At 35.4% G+C, this 24,816-nt stretch overlaps 1 protein-coding gene across 5 annotated transcripts in view; it reads right to left on the minus strand.

Annotated features, from left to right (window-relative positions):
• Positions 1 to 4,217: 4,217 nt before the first annotated feature.
• Positions 4,218 to 24,816, minus strand: part of promL (prominin-like) — a 166,453-nt gene continuing 145,854 nt past the window's right edge. For 2 of the 5 annotated variants that reach the window (XM_089105989.1, XM_089105988.1), the window contains 4 exons: positions 24,283 to 24,333; positions 13,169 to 13,351; positions 9,144 to 9,257; positions 4,218 to 5,734 (listed from right to left, as the gene is read on the minus strand). In XM_089105989.1, the coding sequence (XP_088962115.1) occupies positions 5,719 to 5,734; positions 9,144 to 9,257; positions 13,169 to 13,351; positions 24,283 to 24,333 (364 nt within the window). In that variant the 3' untranslated portion in view covers positions 4,218 to 5,718. The remainder of the gene's footprint in view (positions 5,735 to 9,143; positions 9,258 to 13,168; positions 13,352 to 24,282; positions 24,334 to 24,816) is intronic. The other 3 variants (XM_089105991.1, XM_089105992.1, XM_089105993.1) reach the window with 3 other exon arrangements.

Consider the following 24,816-nt stretch of genomic DNA (forward strand, 5'->3'; position numbering starts at 1 on the left):
CCAAATTATACTACACGTTTCGGTTCGATTTACACACACGTTCGACACGTTATGGGTTCGATTTAGGCGTTACACCGACATCAGTTGCGCACAAGCCCGAGACCTTAGAGAGAGGGAGGGGGATTCAAAAAAATTCTCTGGAAGGGGTTCTTTGGGGTTTTGCAACCCACCTCGGGAAGTTATACCCCAAGTGATACCCACATCTAATTACAAGTTAGCCCCTCATTTAGTTTGCTTATAAAGGTATATGTACACAATATGAATTGTTTTGCAATTACTCTGATTTTTTTTTTTAAATAATATAAACACAGAGAAACAGGGGAACTAATTGTAAAGAATCTTGCGACTTAAATGAACTTTTTGTTCTTGTTATTGGCTTAGAACTTCAACAGGAGAACCAATCACTTTTTTAAAACACGGGGTGATTTGGCTTAGAATTTTAACCATAGGCTAAAGGAACAATTTGATCAAGTTATGAAAATATGTCAAAGTCACAAACATAAACCAATGAAATTTAAGCAGAATTTGCAACACAGAGTTATAAGAAAAGAATAATTCTTTCTCTTTTTGATAGTAGTTCTTGAAATATTTTTGCAGAAGACTTGATATAGCGTGTTGCAAAAATCTTTGAATATTCCACTGTCGTCGCTTGCAAAATTTGTTTGTTAATTTTGGCAATATATAATAATAAGTACCTTATATGCCGTTTTCAAGCTCTGTCAGGATGTTGCACCTAAATAATACTCTAAACGCCTTAAGGGAGGGGCAAGATTCAGCAGAATTTCTTGGAAGGGGTTCTTTGGACGAATCAGGGGGAAATTCCTCATCCTCCAACTGAGTGCAAGTCCATTATTTATTATTTTTTTTTTTTAAATTCACGATAAAGAAAAAAAAAAAAACTTATTTGTCTAAATCAGTAAAAAAAAAACAATACAAGCGTGCGACGACAGTAATGTATACTTAAGGATACAATATAGAAGTAAGGAAAATCCTAGGGATAAACAACTAGGGATAAATCCTAGGGATAGAAAACAACTTCATAAATAGAAACCATAGACTAACACACAGAGCATCGTTTCCCAACCTTTTTAGTGAGTCAGCCCCCCCCCCCTGAAAGGACAAGATCAGTTAGCTCACAACTCATTGTTCACTCATTACCTGACGATATTTTTTATCTGGAACAATCCAACCTTTTGGACAAAGTCAAATTATACATTAATTTATATAGTTTCAACCTTTACTTGACGTTTTTCTTCAATTTTATTTTGAATTTGTGTGCACGTTCCATTGAAGTATGTTCGTTAATAAATAAAAGATTCTTCATACACAAGCGTCTGGCGGAACCTCTGGGAGACGGTGACTCACAAGTTTGAGAAACGATAACCTGAGCAAAAACTCTCCTAAAAACTTCTTTAAATATTTCGCATACGATTCAAATAATACTGGTTCTACAAAATGGCAAATTCACAAAATAGCAAGAATAAAGAAACTCAAAACTGAATACATGTTTCAAAAGGTCAAGTAACCATCTCAAACCCCACACTTTGTTAAATTATGTAAGAAAAAATCTCAAAGTTACCCAATAATGCGTTATCTAGAGGTCCCTTCTACGACAAACATTTCGCCTTTTCCCAATAATTCCAGGAAAGTACATTTTTTTTCAACTAATCAATCTGCTCCCCCAGGGCCGTATCCAGGAGGGGGACTACTGGGCCCAACCCTCCCCTCTCCCCAAAATATTTTTCATACCCGTAAATCGGTCTTAAAAATGCTGTTATGGAAAGTCTTAACCCCCCACATCAAGCAAGCTTTCTTTTGGTGCCCCCCCCCCCCGATCAAAAACCTTGGATACAGCCCCGAACTCCCCCGTATCTTAAAATAGGGAGCTTAACCAAATCAGTGGCCAATAAATTTGACAAATTCCCCACTACTCCCTCCAAGATAACCTTCAAGTTATATCCTAAAGCCTGTACGTAAGAATTAATATTGGGGGTCAAAAATAGAAAGAAGGGCTGAGTCATGTGAAAAATAGAGAATTCTCCAGACAGCTGGGGAACATAGATTCTCCAGATAGCTAGGGAATATAGATTTAGTCCCTAAGGACCAGGGACGGATCCAGGATTTTGTAGGGGGGGGGCAAAATAGTTTGATCCGATAAACTTGCGTTAGGAGCAAGTTTAATTAACGCAAACTTGCGTTAATTAAGTAAATTACACTACTTTAGACTACGTTAGGGGGGGGGGGCACCCGACCCCTCGCCTCCCTCTGGATCCGCCACTGGTATGCAATGTTGAATCTGTGTGGCGCAACCGTGTACGTGACCGTTGTCACGTACACGTTGTACCGTGTACGTTGTCGTTCTCCCTGTGGGTTCTAGGGAAACTTTTATTGGCACAATTCAGACAGCGATCGGATAGAGAATACGCAGAGAAAATCTTCAGATTCTGAGCCCCTTTTCTAGCACACGGGCCTCAAAATTTGTTATGTTGAAGTGTTACTTAAGATCGCAACGAAAAATAGACAGAATGAAACAAGTAAGAATTGTTAAATTATTATTTAAAATAACTAAATAACAATAAATACATAAATAATAACAAGAGTAATAAATATATAGTATAAATGAATAATAATAATAATAATGCGGTTAAACGAAACTAAATAATAATAGTTTTGGTAGATTCAAGGAATGCAAGTTGTCTTTATTTTGAAGCCTTTCCATTTTTCTTCTTACCCTTTTTTGGTCTTCTTAATGGGAGGTATTCAACGATGAATCAGGGTCGTAAATCCTTGGAGTCTCATCCCAAATTAGCTTAAATAATAATTTTTTGTATTCAATTTTCAATATATAGACGCATAAAGATTTAAACTAGGTTTATGGAGGGATCAAACACTGGCTTATTTTTTAGAAATTAAAAGATTTAAAAAGATTTTAAACGAAATTAAAAAGATTTTGAATTTTTCAGTATTATTGTTATCATAATAAATTCTATTTCACAGACTTCTCAAACATGTAATTTAGTAGAGCGTTATCTTCGTTAATACTTGGGTTACAAACTTTCTGCTTATACTATTCAGCTTATTCTTTCAAATTTGATTTATTCTTTTGAATTAAGTTATTTTAATTTATCTTATTTTTTTGTATTTAATTTTTAATTTCTAAAAGATATTTAATTATTGAAAGGAAATTGAACTCTTTCGAAACCACGAAATAGGCTGTACACCTAGTTTAACTCTTAGCTAAAAGCGATTCAAGGTCAAGGTGCAATAACGCACCTTCAAGTTCGTTACCATAGTAGTGAAAGTTGTTGTTGAATTATTAAAAATCAAATTTTGAACTTGCAAGGAAATCTTTAATCTTTATAAAAGTTGATTTTTCTACACGTGGGATTTAAATTTTTAGATTAAAAAGAAATTATAAATTGAATTAAATTTAGATAAGGATTGTGATTGCTTATATACGGCCAGACCAACAGATTTGCAGCACCCTAAACGCTCTGGCTGAAACCCCAAAGATAAGACGAAAATCTAACAAAATGGTCGTTGATTTCTTATTTCATTTTCCAGGTTCTTAACGTTTTTTATTCGTTGCGACTATTCCTCTGTTTATAACCAAAAAAGGTAAAACCCTTTGCATAAAAATTGTTTTCCAGGGTCTAATAACCCTCCAATTCATTTTATAATTTATATAATTCATTTTATTATTGCTTTTTTAATTCAATTTATTTTAAATTCACTTTTTTTTAATTCATGGTATTTATTTATTATTAATCCATCATGCAATTCATTTTAACATTAAATATACAATGCGTTTTATTTATTTTAAGGTAGTCGACATTTTTTTCTTTCTTATCGGATAAAAAAAACCGAAAAATTTGAAAAGTCTCAGTCAAAACCAAATCAACCCAGGTTCTTACAAAAAGAAGAAAAAAAGGCATTTGTTTTTGTTTTCTTTATATATTCAAGATATATTTAACCCGAATAAGGGTGCTAGGCTGGTATATATATATATATATATATATATATATATATATATATATATATATATATATATATATATATATATATATATATATATATATATATATATATATATATATATATATATATATATATATAATATATATATATATATATATATATATATATATATATATATATATATATATATATATATATATATATATATATATATATATATATATATATATAATTTTGCTCTTAATGTATCTAAAGACTATAAAGAATAACTGAATAAGATAAGTTGCTAGTGTTAAACATATCTTAATTTTATCGAAATTCAAAAAAGATTTCAAAATACAGAGTGCTTTGGTCTCTAGCATTATTTATCGAAACAAAACTAAGCATGTTTGATAACCTGACATCCCCATATGTTAATTATTATGAGCAAAGCCTTTGAGCCTATTCCCTCCTCCCCTTATTTGTAAAGTTTTTTTTTTTATTTTCACCCCATATTTCTTCGGTATTAATTTGCCTGATTTTGTGGGTTTTAACGACTACAACCATCTTAAAAAATGAAAGACAAGTCAGAGGAGCCAGGACGCAAGAGGAGTTGTGACTCCTCAGTCAAAGGAGTCACATTCTCTCTCCTCCCCTTAATTTTTATGTTTTTTATTTACTCTACATATTTCTTTGGTGTTAATTTACCTGCCTTTGCGGCTTTTAATGACTACAACCCCCCCCCTTTATAAATGAAAGATAAGTCAAAAGAGTCGTAATTAAAGAGGAGTCGTGACTCCTCAGTCAGAGGAGTCATATATGAGTCATGCTGCATCGAGCTAATGCTTAATACGGGGAGAATGTATTGGATGAAAGCTTCAAAATGATGCAAGACAGACGAATGAAAAATAGGAATGTATATAAGAACAAAAGATTGGAAAACAATTCGAAAATCTGAGGTAAATAAGTTCATTACGATCATCAGTAGCTTCAACAGAAATAAGACGAAACGCAGGAATTTTAAAACAAAGATAGCTGATACATTGTATTAGTTGTATGCCAATAGATGCTTTACCTAGTTCTGAAAATCTCCATAATCAATTTTATGAAGAAGTAGAATTTGAATTATATTAAAGAACAAAATTTTGAGATTATAGTTCTGTTAAAGAGACTTGGTTATGGATTTAACTTAAAATTCAGGTAGTCAAACTGACTTATTTCTTCGCATATACTAAAAAAAAATTCACTACTAATTTCCTTTGATAGAATATACACGTTTCTTAAATTTAAACTTGTTGCGCTTTTGAACAAGAAATTACATCCTCAAAAGTCAAATTACAGAAATCTTTTGGGTTACGAAAAGCGTCTATTCGGTCATTGTCACGCTTGGGGCCAATCGCCTACATTACTTTAAAAAAAACTGGAATTTTTCTTTAAATTAATGTTGTTTTTTGGTTAAACAGTTATTAAGATTTCAATTTCATTGTGCAACATCTAATAATATGACTTTTAAGTAGAAAGAATTTACATTCGGGCCAATTATTGTGAAATTAATATAGACGTTCAGCATCAAGGCGAAGCTAAAATCAGTCTGCAATACTGCTAACTCATTGCTGTCGTCAGCAGTTTTAAGAAGAAAAGAAGTTCCACAAATTTAAAAACAAAGACGCCTGACATCTTAATTAATAATTAAAAAAAGAGATCCAGGCGCAGTTGAGACTCGTTGCCATGAAAGTGAGTAAATTGGAATTATTTCTTCAGTTAACTCGGTAAGTTCCTGAAAATAAAATCCACATTTATAAGTTAATTTAAAAAAAAGAACGGAAAAAGAGCAAACAAATTAAACGAAAGAATCAATTAAGGGAAATTATCCCAAGAAAATTGCCCGATTAAATCTAATAACAATATCCTTACAAGCAGAACCAGACCAAAACCTTGTGGTGGCGTCAAGTTAAAGAAGCGGTTCCTAACCACCTCGAATGTGCCGCAGTAATTACCTTGGTAATTTCCAGGAAATTATCCTGGCAAAAAGATCTCATGAGACAGAACCAGGCCAATACCATGTGGTACCGCCATGTTCTAATATGATGCTCTTAACAAGCATGCCACGAAACACGAATGTGCCACGGCAAGTACCCAAGTTCGCCACAAAGATATCATGAGACAGAATCAGACCAATACCTTGTGGTGCCATCATGTTAGAATACACTAGCCTATTAGAGAGCACTACCCTAGACCAACCATGGAGCATGGCTCTGAAACACGGACACTTTGGAAGGCTGAAGAACATATACTACATGATTTCCTGACGAATTGTCGAACGACAGTTAATAAAGGATACTTTTTTAATTAATTAATTAATATAAATATAAATAAATAATTTTTTAATTAACATAAAGAAATGATAGTCATTTGACTAATTGTATATTAAACAACAAGCTTTTCAAAAAATGTAGTTTTCAAAAATGTCATTTTTGAGTGCTATATAGAAGGCCCATGGTCACCACGTTTAACCGATGAAGGATGACAGGTCACCAAAAATTGTATTTTTGGTCAGCCATCTGGGCTCAAACCCAGGAGTCATAGGGTAGGAAGGGGTCATAAGAAACGATCTACAAAAATTGGGACTTCATGAGAGGGGGTAAAGAGTGGAGTTTCGAACAGATTAGTGGAGAGGCGTGCCATCTATGTTGGCCACAAGAGGCACGGTATTGTAACTTCTGTTCAACTAGATCTAATTAATGAAGAAGGAAACTTAATAGGATAAGAAAATAAGATAAAGAAGGCTAAAATAAATAAATAGGAAAGAAAGAAATTTAATAGAATAAGAAATAAAAAATAGGATAGAAAAAATACGATATAACATTTAAATACATAGGAGAGAAGGAAATAAATTGACAAAGAAGGCTCTGTGGCAACGCATGCTGAGACCTATGAACATGGATTTTTCAGCGCGGCTTCTACTTCTTTCTTTGACACGACACCACGCCTCCTCAATATCTATCTTATCAAACAAGCAATAACTGTACTTATATCTTGAAAACACCCCTACAATTTTTCCTGAAAATCGGCATACTACCATTTTACGGTTTGAAAATACGACCTAGATAGGTCACATCTTTGAAAAAATTCGTTACCTTCCCTGTCCCCTTGATATTTTTCTGAAGTCGTTAGGTGACTGAAATTGGAAGGTTGAAAGCATTGAGCTAAATTTTAATAAAAATTTTTCGTAAAGATATTTGTTCCTTTTCGGTGCAAAAAAAACAAAAAACGATCTAGATAGGTGACAAGTAAGAAAAAATTCGTTTAGGCCGTATTTTTAACATTTTTCATATGATTAATGTCACCCTTCCCGGCCCCATTTATATTTTTCTTAAATTGTTTGCTGGCTAAATTATATACTTCCCAAGGTTGAAAGCCTTGTGCATAAGTTTAATAAGATTGTTCATAAAAAGATATTTGCTTTTTTTCGGTGTAAAAAAAGATCTAGATAGGCTATGAATAAGGGAAAATTCGTTTAGGGCCTTAATTAGTAAAAAAACAAGCATTTTTCATATGAGCGACGTCACTCTTCCCAGCCCGCTTAGGGAAAATTCGCTTAGGGTCTTAATTAGTAAAAAAAAGACATCCATCACATGGCTAATATAGGAGTAAAGTTCATTTGTGAAGCAAATAGATGTTATATTTAGATTGAGGATGCAATTCTAGGTATATATTTTCACATTAGGGGGGTGAGGGTATATATTATATGAATGTATAGGTCCTAAGAAATTCATGAATTTCTTAGAAAAACTGGAAAAACAAGAAAAGAAGTCAAGATAAAGGCTCCCCCCTGCAAAATGTGTTAACTAGGATTTTTCTCCATATTATTCAGTAAAAATCGTTTTCTTAATATTTTCCATATGTCCATCTGGACTCCTAGGCTTAAAATACTGGTTGGCTAATTTAAAGATTTGTATATATATACACTGTCAAGTTAGCCATCTGGTGGTATCCCCCCCCCCAAAAAAATGTTTTTCATATGAGTGACATCACCCTTCCCAGCCCCCTTAATATTTTTCTTAAATTGTTCGCCGACTGAAATTAGATACCCCTTAATGTTGAAAACCCTGGGTGTACGTTTAATAAGATTGCTCGTAAAAAGATATTTGTTCGTTTTTGGCTGTAAAAAAAACAAAAAACAAAAAAACAAAAAAACATCTAGATAGGTCATGAGTTACGGAAAATCCGTTTAGGGCGTTAATTAATTTTGAAAAAGCATTTTTCATATGAACGACGTCACAAATACCCAGACGTTCAATATCCTAATGGTCTTACTTACTACAGCGAATAAAATAAAATTAGAGTTGTTTTGCGAAACAAATTAAAAAAAAACTGTCTTTCTTTTCACCAAGTGAAGCTCGGTCCCCTGGTAATATGAATTAATTGAGAAAACGTCTTTTTATCTAATTAAACTAATTAACCAAACCCCAAAAATTAATTATTTTTAGCACTAAAAATATAAAAGTCTGAATTAGCTACTAAAACAAAATTATAGGAAGCCCAAAATTTGTTACAATAGCGACAAAAAAGTTGTTGCAAAAAAGCCCAAAATTCGTTGGCTTGCCACTATTTGTTGTTGATTACAACCTATAGAGAATGTAAGCGATCTCGTCAAGTTTTATCAATACTTCGATGGAATATAATGCCCTCCAGCATCGAGCTATCCACAAGTTTTCGCACGCTGTATAACAATGTTACTAAACTTTGATATTATAATTCTCTAAATTTTTAATCAATTTGCTTTAATTTACCCGTGTTTTCTCCCGTTTTTTCTTTTTTTTTCTCTCTTCTTCATTTTCAATTTTTTGTTGTTATGGTCCTCAACAAGTTCGCTTCCAGGATCCTTATTATTATTGGTGTTATGTTTCATTTTTATTTGAATAAATTAAATTGAATTGAAATTTTGTGTCAACTGTTGATGTTGAGAGGATTTGGTGAGAGGCATTAGTCTCTTTATGCTGGTCTCATTTAGTCCAAAACTTGTTACAACAACGACTAACAATTTGTTACAAAAAAGCCCCAAATTTGTTATAATAACGACAATAAATTCCAAAACTCGTTAGAAAACCAAAACTTGCTACAACAACGACAAAAAATTTGTTGCAATGCTTCCATTAAATTGCGTTGAATTAAACATTACTTACGCAGGCCCAGGATAGTAGTATGGAGGCGGTCTTTCATATTCTTGAGTAGAACTCACTCCTTGTAAAACACCCGTCCCTGGCGTATACCTAGGAGGCGATGCACCACCCCAAGCTCTAAAAAAGACAGTAATTGAAAAAAAAGTTGAGTATTAAGTAGATTTTTATAATTTGAGTAATTGCAATAAATCGCCCCCATATTTTATCCTTACTAAAGATTGTGTATGCAGTAAAGATGTAAAAAGTAGAATAGCCAAGACCTAGGGTGGATTTCTTTTTCACAGCTGGAACTACTTACACTCAACGCCAGACCGGACTTAGAAAGATGATAATGACATGAACAACCAGATATAACAAGACCGATAGGACACAAATATTGCGTGCGCATCTGTGTCAGGCGGCTCAATGCTGTAGTAAGCTATTATTAGTAGTAGACAGTAAAGAGTTGAAAACTATAAGATACAACAAAAATACTGGAACAAACAAGCTAAACGTGTCCTTAGGAATTTTGACCGACCTTGTTCCCATCCATTTCTAAAATTAAACATGTTTTCATATGTTATCATCAAACAATCTGGTCAATTTTTTGTTGTCTCATCTAAAGTCGGAAGAATAAATTACCTCTGGCAAAACTGCGTCGAAACGTTTAAAGAATTAGAATAAGAACAATTCGCTGCAGCACAAATCCAGCTAAGGCCCACACCGCCACGCATGCTCCTCCTCTCACAATCTATTTAAAGTTTCGCTCTTTACCCCTTCTCATGAGGTTCAGGTTTCCTTGAAGTCCTTCCTTACGACCTCTTCCCACCCCAGATAGATTACCTAAGATGGCTTTTCGTTTGCGCCCAGATGGATGACCCCAGACGGCTTTTCGTTTGGCCCCAGATGGCTTTTCGTTTGATCCCAGACGGATGGCCCCAGATGGTTTTTCGTTTGGCACCAAATGGCTTTCGGTTTGGACCCATATGGATGATCCCAGATAGCTTTTCGTTTGGCCCCATATGGATGGCCCCAGATGGCTTTTCGTTTGGCCTCAGATGACTTAGATTAGCCCCAGATGGATGGCCCCAGATCGCTTTTCCATTGGCCAAAGATGGATTTTCGTTTAGCTCCAGATGGTTTTTCATTTAGCTCTAGATGGATGGCCCTAGATGGCTTTTAGTTTGACCCCAGATTGCTTTATGTTTGCCCCCAGATGGATGGCTCCAGATTGCTTTTCGTTTGCCCCCAGATGGATGGCCCCAGATATCTTTTCGCTTGGTCCCATATGGCTTTTCGTTTGGCCCTAGGTGGATGTCCCGAGACGGCTTTTCATTTGGTCCAAGATGGCTTTCCGTTTAGCCCCAGACGGATGGCCCTAGATTGCTTTTCGTATGCCCCCGGATGGATGGCCCCAGATGGTTTTTTGGTTGGTCCCAAATGGACGGTCCCAGATGGCTTTTCGTTTGACCCCATATGGGTTTACATTTAGCCCCAGATAGATTTTCGTTCGACCCCAGGTGGATGGCCACGTATGACTTTTCGTATGGCCCCAGATGGTTTTTCGTTTACCCTCACATGGATGGCCCTAGATGGTTTTTTGTTTAGCCCCAGATGGCTTTTCGTTTGGCCACAAATGGATGGCCTCAGATGGCTTTTCGTTTAGCCCAAGATGGTTTTTCATTTGGTCCCAGATGGACGGCCCAGATGACTTTTCGTTTAGCCATAGATGGATGGCCCCAGAAGGCTTTTCGTTTGGCCCCAGGTGGATGGCCCGAGATGTCTTTTCGTTAGGGCCGAGATAGCTTTTCATTTAGCCCTGCATGAATGGCCCCAGATTACTTTTCGTTTGGCCCCAGATGGGTTTTTCGTTTGGTCCCCGAGGGATGAACCCAGATGGCTTTTCGTTTGGCCCCCGATGGCTTTTCGTTTGGCCCCATACGGCTTTTCGTTTAGCCCCAGATGGATGGCTCTAGATGGCTTTTCGTTTGGCCCCAGATGGCTTTTCGTTTGGCCCCAGATGGCTTTCCGTTTGGCCCCAGATGGATGACCCAAAAATACAAAGGATTATAAAAGTCTTGGATAATTCCGTTTTGATCTTAATCCGGTAACGCAATATATATACTATATAGCTCATTCTCTTGAAACCCCATTTTATTTCTTCTATTTTCTTGTTATCCATTTAAAAAAAGAGAGAAAAAAAAACAATCCAAATAATATGATAAGCAGATTGTTCAGAGCTAAGACCTAATTTGTTTACGTTCCAAGTCGATGTTTATAAACATATTTTTATGTCCATGAACATATTTTGTGTTCATGTTCACGTTTAAGTTTCACGTAAAAGTTTTTGGTATGTAGTTATTCCGCAGCCTTTCAGGCTGCATTCAGGTATGTTTTTTTCGCATATTATTTTTGTTGTTCCAACATACGGTAAGACCACAATTTTGCTATTACTCAATCGTTGTGATTCAGCATTATCCATATATAAAATTAAAATTTGTAATTATTTTGCAATTTTTATATAAGAAAACACGGTGAAAGTCGGTTGAAAATTAATGAAAAAAAGGGGAATTTTCTTATTTTTTTAAGAAGTTTAAATCCAAGCAGTATTTAAAAAAGAGAGCTCTTAAAAAAAAGCCACAGGAAAAAGTCAAAATAAAATCAAAATCTTGGTGAATCATTTTACAAGGAATCAAAGAAGAATCGAAAATAAGAAGAAAGAAAGAAGAATATTTTCCAATTTTCTTAAGAAGTTTAAGAGAAATTTACCCAAGAAAAAGTCTGAGTAAAGTCATAAGCCTGGCAAATAGGCAAATTAAGGAATCCAATTATATAAATATCTTTTCAGGTGGGCCAAGTTGCAAATGTAGGCGTGCCGCAAGTTCTCATGTTTCATCCGGAAACATAAACCTATACTCCCACTATTCTATTAGAAATGACTTTGCTATTTAAATATCAAATATTATATTTAAATATTTATATTTCTTTTATTATAAAAAATAAAATATTTTTATTATATTTAAATATTATAAAAATTTAAATATTACCAAAACATCACTTTTCCATGTATTTTTTAATGCACACCCCCCCCTCTCTGTCTCTCTCTCTTACCATTTGCTCACACATGAATGATGTTATGACGCCACTAAGACTAAGTCCCATACTTAGTTTCTTCCAAAAATTTAGAAAACCAAACGAAGATATGCCTACTCCGCTACTCCGAAGATATGCCTACTCCGCTAACCAAACGTTTATTATCTACTCCGCTAAATTATCACCAGTTAGTAATTAGAATATACCTAATTTCCACGAGAATGTTCCATGTTCCAGTTTAGCACTAAAATCCGTATTAAGTCAGTTTACAAAATCCTTAGCCCCCACACCCTCGAACAATAATTCTTTTAGTAAAACCCGAACCAAAAATTATTTTGGTTACCCCCCCCCTCCAAAAAAAAAGAAAATCCTGGATATACTTTGTTAATGAAGGTGAGTTATATTTCTACAACTGTTAGGTTATTAATTATTTTCTCGAACCCTGGTGGAGTTAGGGGAGCATTTGAAGCTACCGTCCTTCGTAATACATACTGAAGGGCCCGTCATCCTCCAAGTCTTCATCCCGCCAAGCTGCCCCAAATTTCCCAACTAACTTATTATACCAGTTTCTCCTATAGTGCTGTATCTTCTTTTGGGTATTTATAATCTTGTTACTGCCTCTTCGAAAGAGTATGGGTAACTTATAATCAGTGGGAATTGGAATTAGTATCAATAGAAAAACCTAACGCCATCTAGTGTTTGGCGACACTTGGCATTTTCTTCAGTGTAATAACAAGAGTGATTAATCTAATTCGTGTAGTTGGTAAAAAATACTACAGTAATAAATGTTTGATCCCAGTTCCTGACAGAAAAACGATTAAAAAATTTGAGATAATTCCACCAAACACTAGATGGCGCTGAAGTTTTTTTCCGACACTAGCGCCAGTTTCCACTCTTAAAATAACCCATAATCTTTGGTCTCTTCTTTAGGTAGTTATAATCTTTGGATTACTCACTTTGTTGGTGAACCCTCTGTTCGACCATTTCTAGTGCTACTTGGACTAACTATAGAACTGCGAGTTCTGGCACTATCACTGTTGACTGCAGACAAACTCTTGTTACCAACATGGGGTGGAAACTCAGGGTAGTCACCCTCGTAATTGTAAGCGTTAGGCAGGTTGTAAGGACTCAGGCCAACACTAAAGAAAGATAGGGTAAGCAGCAGGGTAGAGGCAGAAAAGAAAAAAGTCCATGTAAGTAGAAATGTACCTTGTTCTAACAGTCTCTTTCGTTTTTCTTGGCCTTAAGCACAAAACCTGTATAAGTCAATTTTGATGCTATTGATGATGAAAAAAAGCTAAATTCAATTCATCCCTGAGAAATAAATCAAAATATTTTCTGAAATTGAAATATAAAAAAGAAAGAAAATTAGAACTTAATTTTTTAAAGTCTATGAGACCATCAAGGTCTTTGTGCTCGAAAGCAATGATTTTTGTTTCACGCCAATTGTCGGTGTCATGACAGGTTGGCAGCTTTGCGATCATCTAATTTTGGGTACAATCCCATTATCCGGGTCTCTCGGGTTAATCACTATAGACTAGGCAATGATAGCAGGGTTTTCATTGCGTATATTAAACTGTGGTTTTTTTTTCTGTGGAAAAAGGTACCTAGGTTAAATTAGGCTACGTATTTAATATATGCAAGGCTTTACCCCCAGCCCCCTAATGTGCAAATATATAGCCCATATTTGTTTCTAAACTATTATATATTCATCCTATTTCGTTTTATTTCATTAGCATTAACCAAACTTGACTTTTTAGAGAGTCCCGGATAATGGGATAGTACCTAATTTTGTGCTTATTTTTTTTCACATCAATAACTGAACAACAACTGAATAATAGAGATAAACGCTGTACAACAACGATTAACGGTAATTATAACTTACACTCGTATATTGCTGGAATCTAATTCAAGTCAGTTCCATATATAAGACAAATTTCTATTATGAAATTCGTGTTCAGGGTCGATAAAGAAATTTGTTTCGGAAGGGGGAATGGGGGTGGGTACCAACGCAACTTGGGACTCTTCAATTGATAGCTCCTCCCGTCCTTGTGATTAGAAAAACTTTCGACCTTCTTAGAGGGCACGTGCCCCCTCCTGGATTTGAACCCTGTCAGTGCTCAAAATTTATGAATTACTAGTTGTTTTTTTCTTCTGTCCAGTCGTTTTATAAACTATATTTTAGTCTTGTATAGACTTTTAAAGGCTTTATAGACATTAATATTTTATAGCCTTTTACCTTTTCATAGACTTTCAAGACTCAAGTTTTTTTATACTCTAGTCTAGTCTGTCTAGTCTACTAATAGCCTTTTTTATCAATTCAATACGTTAATTTAGATGATAAAGGTTCTTCACCTCTGTTAGTTCAATGTGCCAGCATATATCTTTTTTTTTACGGACATTGATAATTGCTTCGTTCCAGTGCAAGGCCCTCTATCCCTCTGGCCATATCCAGAGGGGTAGGGGGTTTGACCCCCTCCCTACAAATGTTTGTCCCACTCGTAAAAATGTAGCGAAAATGAATAGAATTTTTTTTTATGGATTTTAAAAGTTTTTTTTGACCCCCCCCCCTTTATGAAAAAAAATCCCTAGATACGACCCTGTTCCAGTGTCAGATTTTTAAGACATTCTACTTCTACAACGTTCCACTGTCACATCTTTAAAGCGCTAGATTTTTAAAAATTCCAACTATTTTTGTTCCTTGTTAGTAAGGGTAATCGACAATTCCCTCGTTCCCCTGTAACATTTTTAAGAAATTCCACTATTACAACGTTCAGCTATCATGTTTTTAGAGCGTTAGATTTTTAGAAAATCCTATTATTTTGTTCCTTGTTTTTAAGCGTCACCGATAATTCCCTCGTTCCAAAGCAACACTTTTAAGACATTCCACTATTAAAACGTTCAGCTATCACGTTTTTAGAGCGCTAGATTTTAAGAAAATCTTATTATTTTCTTCCTTGTTTGTAAGAACCATCGATAATTCCCTCGTTCCACTGTAAGGTTTTTAAGACATTCCACTATTACAACGTTCAGCTATCATGTTTTTAGAGCGTTAGATTTTTAGAAAATCCTATTATTTTGTTCCTTGTTTTTAAGCGTCACCGATAATTCCCTCGTTCCAAAGCAACACTTTTAAGACATTCCACTATTAAAACGTTCAGCTATCACGTTTTTAGAGCGCTAGATTTTAAGAAAGTCTTATTATTTTCTTCCTTGTTTGTAATTAATATTTTATAGCCTTTTTATCAATTCAATACGATAATTCCATCGATAAAACCATCGATAATTCCCTCGTTCCACTGTAAGGTTTTTAAGACATTCCACTATTACAACGTTCAGCTATCACGTTTTTAGAGCGCTAGATTTTTAGAAAATTCTATTATTTTGTTCCTTATTTGTAAGGGTCACCGATAATTCCCTCGTTCCAAAGAAACACTTTTAAGACATTCCACTATTAAAACGTTCAGCTATCACGTTTTTAGAGCGCTAGATTTTAAGAAAATCTTATTATTTTCTTCCTTGTTTGTAAGAACCATCGATAATTCCCTCGTTCCACTGTAAGGTTTTTAAGACATTCCACTATTACAACGTTCAGCTATCATGTTTTTAGAGCGTTAGATTTTTAGAAAATTCTATTATTTTTGTTCCTTGTTTGTAAGGGTCATCAATAATTCCCTCGTTCCACTGTAAGGTTTTTAAGACATTCCAATATTACAACGTTCATCTATCACGTTTTTAGAGCACTAGATTTTTAGAAACTCCTATTATTTTGTTCCTTGTTTGTAAGAGTCATCGATAATTCCCTCGTTCCACTGTAAGGTTTTTAAGACATTCCACTATTACAACGTTCAGCTATCACGTTTTTAGAGCGCTAGATTTTTAGAAAATCCTATTATTTTGTTCCTTGTTTGTAAGAGTCATCGATAATTCCCTCGTTCCACAGCAACACTTTTAAGACATTCCACTATTAAAACGTTCAGCTATCACGTTTTTAGAGCGCTAGATTTTAAGAAAATCTTATTATTTTCTTCCTTGTTTGTAAGAACCATCGATAATTCCCTCGTTCCACTGTAAGGTTTTTAAGACATTCCACTATTACAACGTTCAGCTATCATGTTTTTAGAGCGTTAGATTTTTAGAAAATTCTATTATTTTTGTTCCTTGTTTGTAAGGGTCATCAATAATTCCCTCGTTCCACTGTAAGGTTTTAAAGACATTCCACTATAACAACGTTCAGCTATCACGTTTTTAGAGCGCTATATTTTTAGAAAATCCTGTTATTTTTGTTCCTTATTTGTAAGGGTCATCGACAATTCCCTCCTTCCATTGTAAAGTTTTTAAGACATTTCACTATTACAACGTTCAGCTATCACGTTTTTAGGGTGCTGGATTAAAAAAAAATCCTATTATTTTTGTTTCTTGTTTTTAGGGGTCATCGATAATTCCCACCTTCCACTGTTAGATTCTTATAACGTCCAACAAATATTTCCTTTTGTTCTTATCTTAAAGAGTCATCACTAATTAACTTGTTCCACTCTCAGGTTTTTAGAACGTTCAAGTGTCAGATCTTTACAACGCTAGAACCATAGATCCTTTAGAACCGTTTAATTTGGCGACACTCGGCCTTTTTCTCAGAGTAATAATAAGAATAATTAATCTATTTAGTGTAATTGGTAAAAATTAGGCTAATAATAAGTCTGATCTCAGTTCCTGACAGAAAAGCTATTACTGAGCTTGAAAAACTGGCAAGTGTCGCCAAAGGGTAGATGGAGCTGGTATTTTTTTTCGATCCTATCGCCAGTTTCCACTCTTATTAGCTACCAATACTCTTTGAGATTTCAGTTCGTCTGGACTAATCAAAGTCAATAAGGTCGTAAGCCAGGGTAGATATAAGAAAAGCAGGGTGGTTTCACGTCACCAGGTTTTATCTTTACCTGTCAAAAGCAAGCAGCAAAGCTGCTGAAGTCAAAAAACGTAACCATGCAACCACTTCCAAAGTATCAGCGTCATAAAGTAAGCTAAGAAAAATAGATAAAAATCAGGCTAAAGAAAAACAGAATAAATATATTTGATAAAGCTAAGCTCTCGGAATTTCCTAAAAATTCAAAAAGCATATAATAAAATCTATATAAAGGCCTGTTTTTATAGGAGTGATTCCAGTTTAATTTAATCTCAATTGTCTGTTATGTGTTTTAAAAATTTAGCTGTTTTATTCAAGAAACAGTCCCCGTCTGTGCAGTCTAGTCAACTACTGCGTTTGGAATAAACAAAACTTAGGACTGCAGCTAATCCGGCTTTATGTATCTTTATTCCAGGGGCGTTCTTTTACTTTTTTTGGAGGGGGGGGGGCAAAATCCCTAAGATTTTGGAAAATGCCGTTTTTGGCATTTTCATTGAAGAAAACGAAAAAAAGAAAAAATTGCCCCTCCCCCCTAGATTTCGACAAATACTTGTCTGTATCTTAATTAAAAAGAGTGTAAAAAAAACTTACCCCCCAGATTTTCGTGAGTTGGCAACCATGCTTTAGCTACCCTCATACCTTAATAAACGTAGCTAATCAGAGATAAAAAGAATAAACCGGAACCTAGTTTATAGATTCGACATAAGAGCAACTTCCGATCCTCATACAATTGTATATATATTTTCTTGACCACTTCATCTAATTTTATTGTTCTTCGCCCTTGTGTTTGTATTTTATTCTCATATATACACATTTTTTCTCTAACTAATTTTATTGTTCGACACCCTTTTGTTCGAATTTCGTTCTAATACGTATTTTTTAAGTGCACTTCATCTTTTCCATTTTATTGCATCTTATTCCTATATATACACATTTTTTCTCTATCTAATTTTATTGTTCTTCGCCCTTTCGTTTGAATTTCGTTCTAATATGGGTTTTCCTTGTGCACTTTCTTTTTTCCCATTCATTGCAGTTTTTTTTATTCATGCCCTTTGTTGTATCGCCTTATACTTCTTTGTCGATTTCATTAGGCATTTATGTGGTGTTCTATATTGCTGGACCACTGTGAGTGTGTTCTGTGTTACCCCGATTCATTGATTATCATCTTTGCTAATAGTTTGATGGCTTTAACAGAAATATTTAAGCAATAAAGTGATTGTGGCATTTTGGTCACATCACTTGTCAGGTGTCTCAGTCCTTTGACATACTACCACAGAGAAAACCCCATTGCTTTGAAATTATTATTGATAGATCTTAATTCCCTGCCTCTGAGAGGCTCCTCATATGCTCCTGACCTCATTTCATTAAAAAAATGAAGCTGAAAAAAGTTTACATTAGAGGTTTGAAGTAAATTGATTGATATTACTAGAATTGAGATTTGTTGCAATACAAAGGATGCTTCCTTAGAAAATCACATTCCTTAGAAAACTTTATAAACTTATCCCCATTCTTACTAGAAAAATTCTTACTAGGGCTGGTGAGGGCCCAACCAGCCCCTCTCCCTCCTGGAAGATTTTCTAAGCTATTCAACCTTGTCTCATAAAACTAAGGATAAATATAATTTATTATAAAAATGAGAAGAAAACTAGTTTATTGCTAGGATTGAGTTAGACGTTACATAGGGGAGAGGGGAGCCCCGCCCTTAATTGAAGCAAGAAGGTTTTAGAGAAGGTGAGGGGTCGAATATTTGGGTCGACCAGGCTTTTATTATTTTTATGAAGGTTGCGAACCTAATCGTAGGTAATGAACTTAACTTTAGTTTATTACTGATTAGTAAAACAAAGAACCGGACTAATAAAACTACAATGCTAATAAATAAGAAAAGGAATTACCAACAATCCAACAACGGGTGAATAGGAAAAAAAACTATTTTGTGGGGGGAGGGCTAAAATGTAAACAATTTTAAGTTTTTACTAATTTCAGGTAGGATTTTTCCTGACAAAACTGTGGCATAAAAATGCAAATTTATGCGTCTTGATCTCTCCCCTTCTCTCAGGAAAATCCCCTCCACACCTTGAGCTCCTTAATAATATTTGCATCAACTAGACTCCTAATATTCTTTGCCAGTCAAATTAGAAGTTTCATAGTAGCAAGTCCTTTGAAATTGGGAGGATAATGAAAAAAATAATTTAAATTTTTTTTAATTTAAAAATCTAGACCAATCGTTAGTTTGAAACAACAAAAATTTGCAAAATTCAAAAACTTACAAGTAGTTCAAGTGTTAATTAAGAGCCCAAATGAAGGAACTTGACCAGAAATATACAACTTTACACTTTATACTTTCAACTTCATTTTTCCCAGTTTGTACAAAATGTTTGTACAGGCCTACATAATGTGTATGTATTTTTTTTTTCTCGATAATGTCTCCATATTTTTTCGGGAAAATTGGTATCATAGGATATTCTCGCATAAAAAACCGATCTAGATAGGTCAAAAGTCTGAGAAAAATCTTTAAGAGCCTTAATTTTATTTTTGCAAATGACGTCATGTACTATGTTAGTATATCATATAATCATTTCTTTGACATCATATAAGCATTTTCTTATATGATGTCATGTATAGCATAAATAACATTATTGAGTTTCCAACGCATCAATTACACTGGGTAACAGCAAAAAATCGCCACGGGTTTCTCTTCTGATTTTGACTAATTTTGGTCTTCTGAGTCCGAATATCACGTTCATTTTGCTCTATCAGGTCAACATTTGGAGATACAGCTATAGGCCTACCTGACGAGCTATACATACGCTAAAATCAGGGGTTTTGAGTTCAATCGTATTTTTCTTGTAGAATATATTGAATTACAACATTATTTCTCTAAAGTATCTGCATACGTGTATGCGTGATAGCACAGCTATTTAATTAGCCCTTAGCCAATCAAATTGATTCTAAATTTCACTGTCTGACATTTTCCAGCATTTTTCTGTTTCTTTCACTTGATCTATATGGCTCATGCAGGAATGATCATGACGTTTTCTGCTACATCTGCAGAGATTGCACGCTGTCAGTGGACAGGAGAAACATAATAGGATTTGTAAAGCGCGCCTACGAGGCTTACTTTGAAGTCAAACTGGGTGACCCAAATAAGTCTTGGGCACCGCACACGGTGTGCAAGACGTGTATGGAATACCTCCAGCAGTGGACAAAGGGCGCGAAAACTTCACTGAATGTTGGGATTCTAATGGTTTGAAGGGAGCCGTTAGACTATGGCTTCGGATTGTTGCTTCTGTGCTACCAATACTACTGGCATCAACCAGAAGAATTGACACAGCCTCCAGTACCCCGACGTTCCATCTGCTCACCGTCCAGTTGCTCATTGCAAAAAATTCCTATACCAGCGTTCACAGAGCTTCCCGACAGTAATGACAAGGTCACCAGTGCAGATGAGGGAGGATATGCAGAAGAGGAATACAAAGCACAAGATTGTCTGCAGCCCCTTTCACAATATAAACTTAGTGATTTGGTCTTGGATCTCAACTTGCCGAAGACTTCCTCAGAGCTGTTAGCCTCCAGACTCAAAGAGAAAATCTATTTGGTGAGGACGCACATATCACTTTCTTTCGTAGAAGACATGAGGACTATATGGGGTACTTCTGCCACGAGTAAAACCTTGTGTACTGCCGAGTTGTCGCTAGTCTTCTTGGTAAACTCGTCGCTCCTCAATACGATCCGAGGGATTGACAATTCTTCATTGACAGCAACAAGCGCTCTTTGAAGTGTGTGCTCTTCCACTCCTCCACAGCGGGAACCAATTAACCTCAATCCCTCTTGTGCACTCGACAACGCTCAGGAAAAATATGAAGCAGTGAAGTACCTGCTTGAAAAAATCCAATACGAGCATCACCAATAAATCATCTGTGTCTACTTCAAGACGATGCACTTTCTACTTGGTCAGCAGTCCGGGTTCAGGAAATAACCATGCTTTATATGTATGTGGAACAGTCGAGACAGATCCCAGCACTATGTAAAGAAAGGGTGGCTGGCGCCAGAGCAGTTAGTAACTAGGGGAGAAACATTCTAAACGAACCTCTTGTTGACTGGGAGAAGATATTGATCCCACTGCTACACATAAAGCTTGGATTAATGAAACTATTCACGCGCACTCTGGACAAGGAGGAAAGTGTTTCCTACATGTGCTGATCCTTTCATGACCATTGAGAAGCTCAAGGCCGGCATTTTCGGTTGCCTATATGTACGACAGCTCTATAGGACACAAAGTTCGAAAACTCAATGAAAACGCTAGAGTGTGCTGCGTGAAAATTAGTTGTGCGGATGGTGAACAAGTTCTTGGGGAACACGAAGGCAGCAAACCAAGGCATACTCGTCAGCAGCACGATTGGCATTCAAAAAACTCCGGTGTTTGATGAGCATAAAGATGCATTTAGTGTTCTCACACATGGAGACGTTTCCTGAAAACCATGGGGTGATAAGCGACGAGCAGGGAGAAAGGCTCCACCATGACATGCGCCAAATGAAAGAGAGGTACCAGGGAAGATGGGATGCAGTCATGATGGCGGACTACTGCTGGTCGCTGAAGATAGACAACCCAGCAGCTGCTTACACACGGGAATCGCACAAACGCCCATTTATGCTGTGAACTTTAAAGTTTTGCTCACGCTCATTCTTTTATTACAATTATGATTTATGCTTATCAGTTTTGATGGAATAAAAAAACATTAAATTTTAATATATTTACGGTTATTTCTTGAGGGAAACGGAAAGAATCGTCAGGGATTTCTCAGCTGATGATCCGCAGAAATGTTTTTTACACAAAATGGATTTTATTTTTAAATTTCCGTAGCAAAAATTCTGACCTGATTGAGAAAAACCAAGGTCATTTTCAAACTCAAAGCATCAAAATTAGTCTAATTCAGCTGGAAAACCCCGGACGATTTTCAAAAAATATTTTTTTGTTACCCTGTGTTATTTATGTAATAGGAAGGCCCAAAAAACAAAAAAAATTAGTTGCAGTTACTATAAATGATGACTCTCTGGAACCAGCATCTGAACTATCAAACCTGATAAGATGTGAAAATGGACAACCTGGACCATCAATTGCGACAACACCAATACGGGTAGCTAAAGCAAAAGCCATTGCTAAATTGTCTGAAGTAATCGAAATCCAAAAACTTGTCAAACATGAAAATGAAGAGATAAGATACGGGCGGTTAGAAGATATGCAAAAACAACAATTAGAGCGTGTCAAAAATGAAATGAAGAGTAAAGACATACGCGTTTAGAAGACATGCGACACCGAGCAAGTGAGCGAGTAAAAATGAAAATAAAGAGCAAACACACACGCGGTTAGAAGAAAAGCGGCGGCGTGTCAAAAATGAAAATGAAGAGCCAAGACATACGCGGTTAGAAGACATGCGACACCGAGCATATGAGCGAGTCAAAAATGAAAATGAAGAGCAAATACACACGCGGTTAGAATAACAGTGGCGGCATGTCAAGTATGAAAATGAAGAGCAAAGAAACACACGGTTAGAAGACATGCGACACCGAGCATGTGAGCGAGTCAATAAAAATCAACCTGGAGAGCGAGAATCAAAAGTGTCAAAATTTACAATGACAGCGATGATAATTGGATTTGGGATTTTGACATGCATAAGCTCATCAATGGATACCATACCTTTTTTTTCGAAAAAAAAAGGTTCGGCGATAAGTATTTCATAATGACGAAAGATAAGCCAAGGTAAAATAAGCCAAACAAATTGAAAATGAAAGCAATGATGATTAGGTTTTGGATTTTAACATGAATAAGGTCATCAATGCCTATCATACCTTTGAAAATCCAAAACCCGGACTGGATAAATTGTTGGAAGAAAAAGAAGTTTTTGTCCCAGTACCTGAACAATTAAACGAAACAAAGGTTCGGCGATATGTCTTTCATAATGACAAAAGACAAGCCGAGGCAAAAGAAGAAGGTTTTGTCCGACCCCCTGAACAATTAAAAGAAACAAAGGTTCGCCAATATGTTTTTCATTATGACAAAAGACAAGCCGAGGCAAAAGTTAAAGTTCCAATAAAAAAAATGTATTATGCAAAGGCACTACTTCTAATTTATGGTCCATTTGGACGTCATGACCTCAAGAAAAGGTTGAAATTGTCAGCTTTTAGAAGACAAGCGACTGTGAGAATCCATATATAGAAGCCTGCCGTGTGCCGGGACCATGCGGCGAAGCTTCCGGTACTATATATATATATATATATATATATATATATATATATATATATATATATATATATATATATATATATATATATATATATATATATATATATATATATATATACATATAGATATATATATAACGATTAACAGACAAAAACTCGCCGTTAAACACCAACAATACATTACGTTAGTGGTTACCCTATCCCTGAATTTTTGACTTTTCCAAAATTACCCCCCTACCCCCATTTTTCCAAAAATAGTCCACCCCCCTCCCCCATGCCCCAAGAAACTGAGCTTTTCAAAATCTTCCCAAAAACTACCAACTTGTGTTTCGCGTTAATGATTGTGTAACCAGGAACGTCAATTGAAAGTGAAATTTAGCGTTATAAGGCGAAACTTATCATTAGTTTTAGCGTTTCCTTTCTGCCTCCACAGTCATACTTAGCATAAATTTATCAGGGATTTTTTTTCTGTCCTGTTTAATCTACTTAGATGTTCTAGAGTTCATTTTATTGCACTAAACAAAAGAGCGCATCTGACAAAAAAAAGCGTATCTTCCCTTTTTTTAACTTAATGCAAGGGATACACAAAACAAACTTGATTATGACTTGACAGAACTCGCCATTAACATAGCATCCAACACCAACAATCCTTTACGCCATTGTTTCCCCTACCCCCAAATTTTTCGGATTTATCGGAAGGACCCCACCGCCTCCACACAAGAAATTGAGCTCTCCAAAATCTCCCCAAAAATTAACACCTTGCATTCCGCGTTAACGTTCTTGTATTCACGAACGCTAACTTAAGGTGAGATTTCGGAGAGCCTGATTTTCTTTCGGAGGAGCTCGGGGAGACCCCGAAAAATTCAGGAATAGAGGAATCATTGCTTAACGTACTGAAAGCGAAAAAGCATTTCCTTTGTATTCACTTACTTAGATGCTGGGATATTGTCCCTGTCTCCGTAGGCATAGTACATGTAAGACCTAAAAACCAAAATGAAACAAAGGCGTTAATTTAAATAGGAAAAAAGAATCAGGTTAGTAAAAAGGTAAAAAAATTCAAAATAAATAAGCAAACCACAAGCAACGCATCCATATTAACCAAGATTAATCAAGAAATTTACAGTATTCAAACTTCTATATTTGTCAAAGCAAAAACAAATTCAGAGGCCAAAATAATCATAATACAATTTGAAGATTGATGTACTAACGGGGCAATCAGAAAGAGAAAAGTGACAATTTCAACTTTTGAGACTTTTATCAATTTATGAACCCTTCACATATAATTGCTTTTCGTTTTATTTGAAAAAGATGACAATCATCCGTCATTTTGAAACTAATTCGAGGCTCTGAAACCCCAACCTATTTTGAAGGAAGTCGTAAAATTTGGAAACTACTATAACGCTACTCTTTTCTTCTTTGATTTAGCCGCGACCCCTTTGTGAAATCTTAGCCTTAGCCGTTTTT

This window comes from Artemia sp. Qi Xiang Cuo, chromosome 20, assembly GCF_049724085.1.
Source record: "Artemia sp. Qi Xiang Cuo chromosome 20, ASM4972408v1, whole genome shotgun sequence".
NCBI classification, from domain to species: Eukaryota; Metazoa; Arthropoda; class Branchiopoda; order Anostraca; family Artemiidae; genus Artemia; species Artemia sp. Qi Xiang Cuo.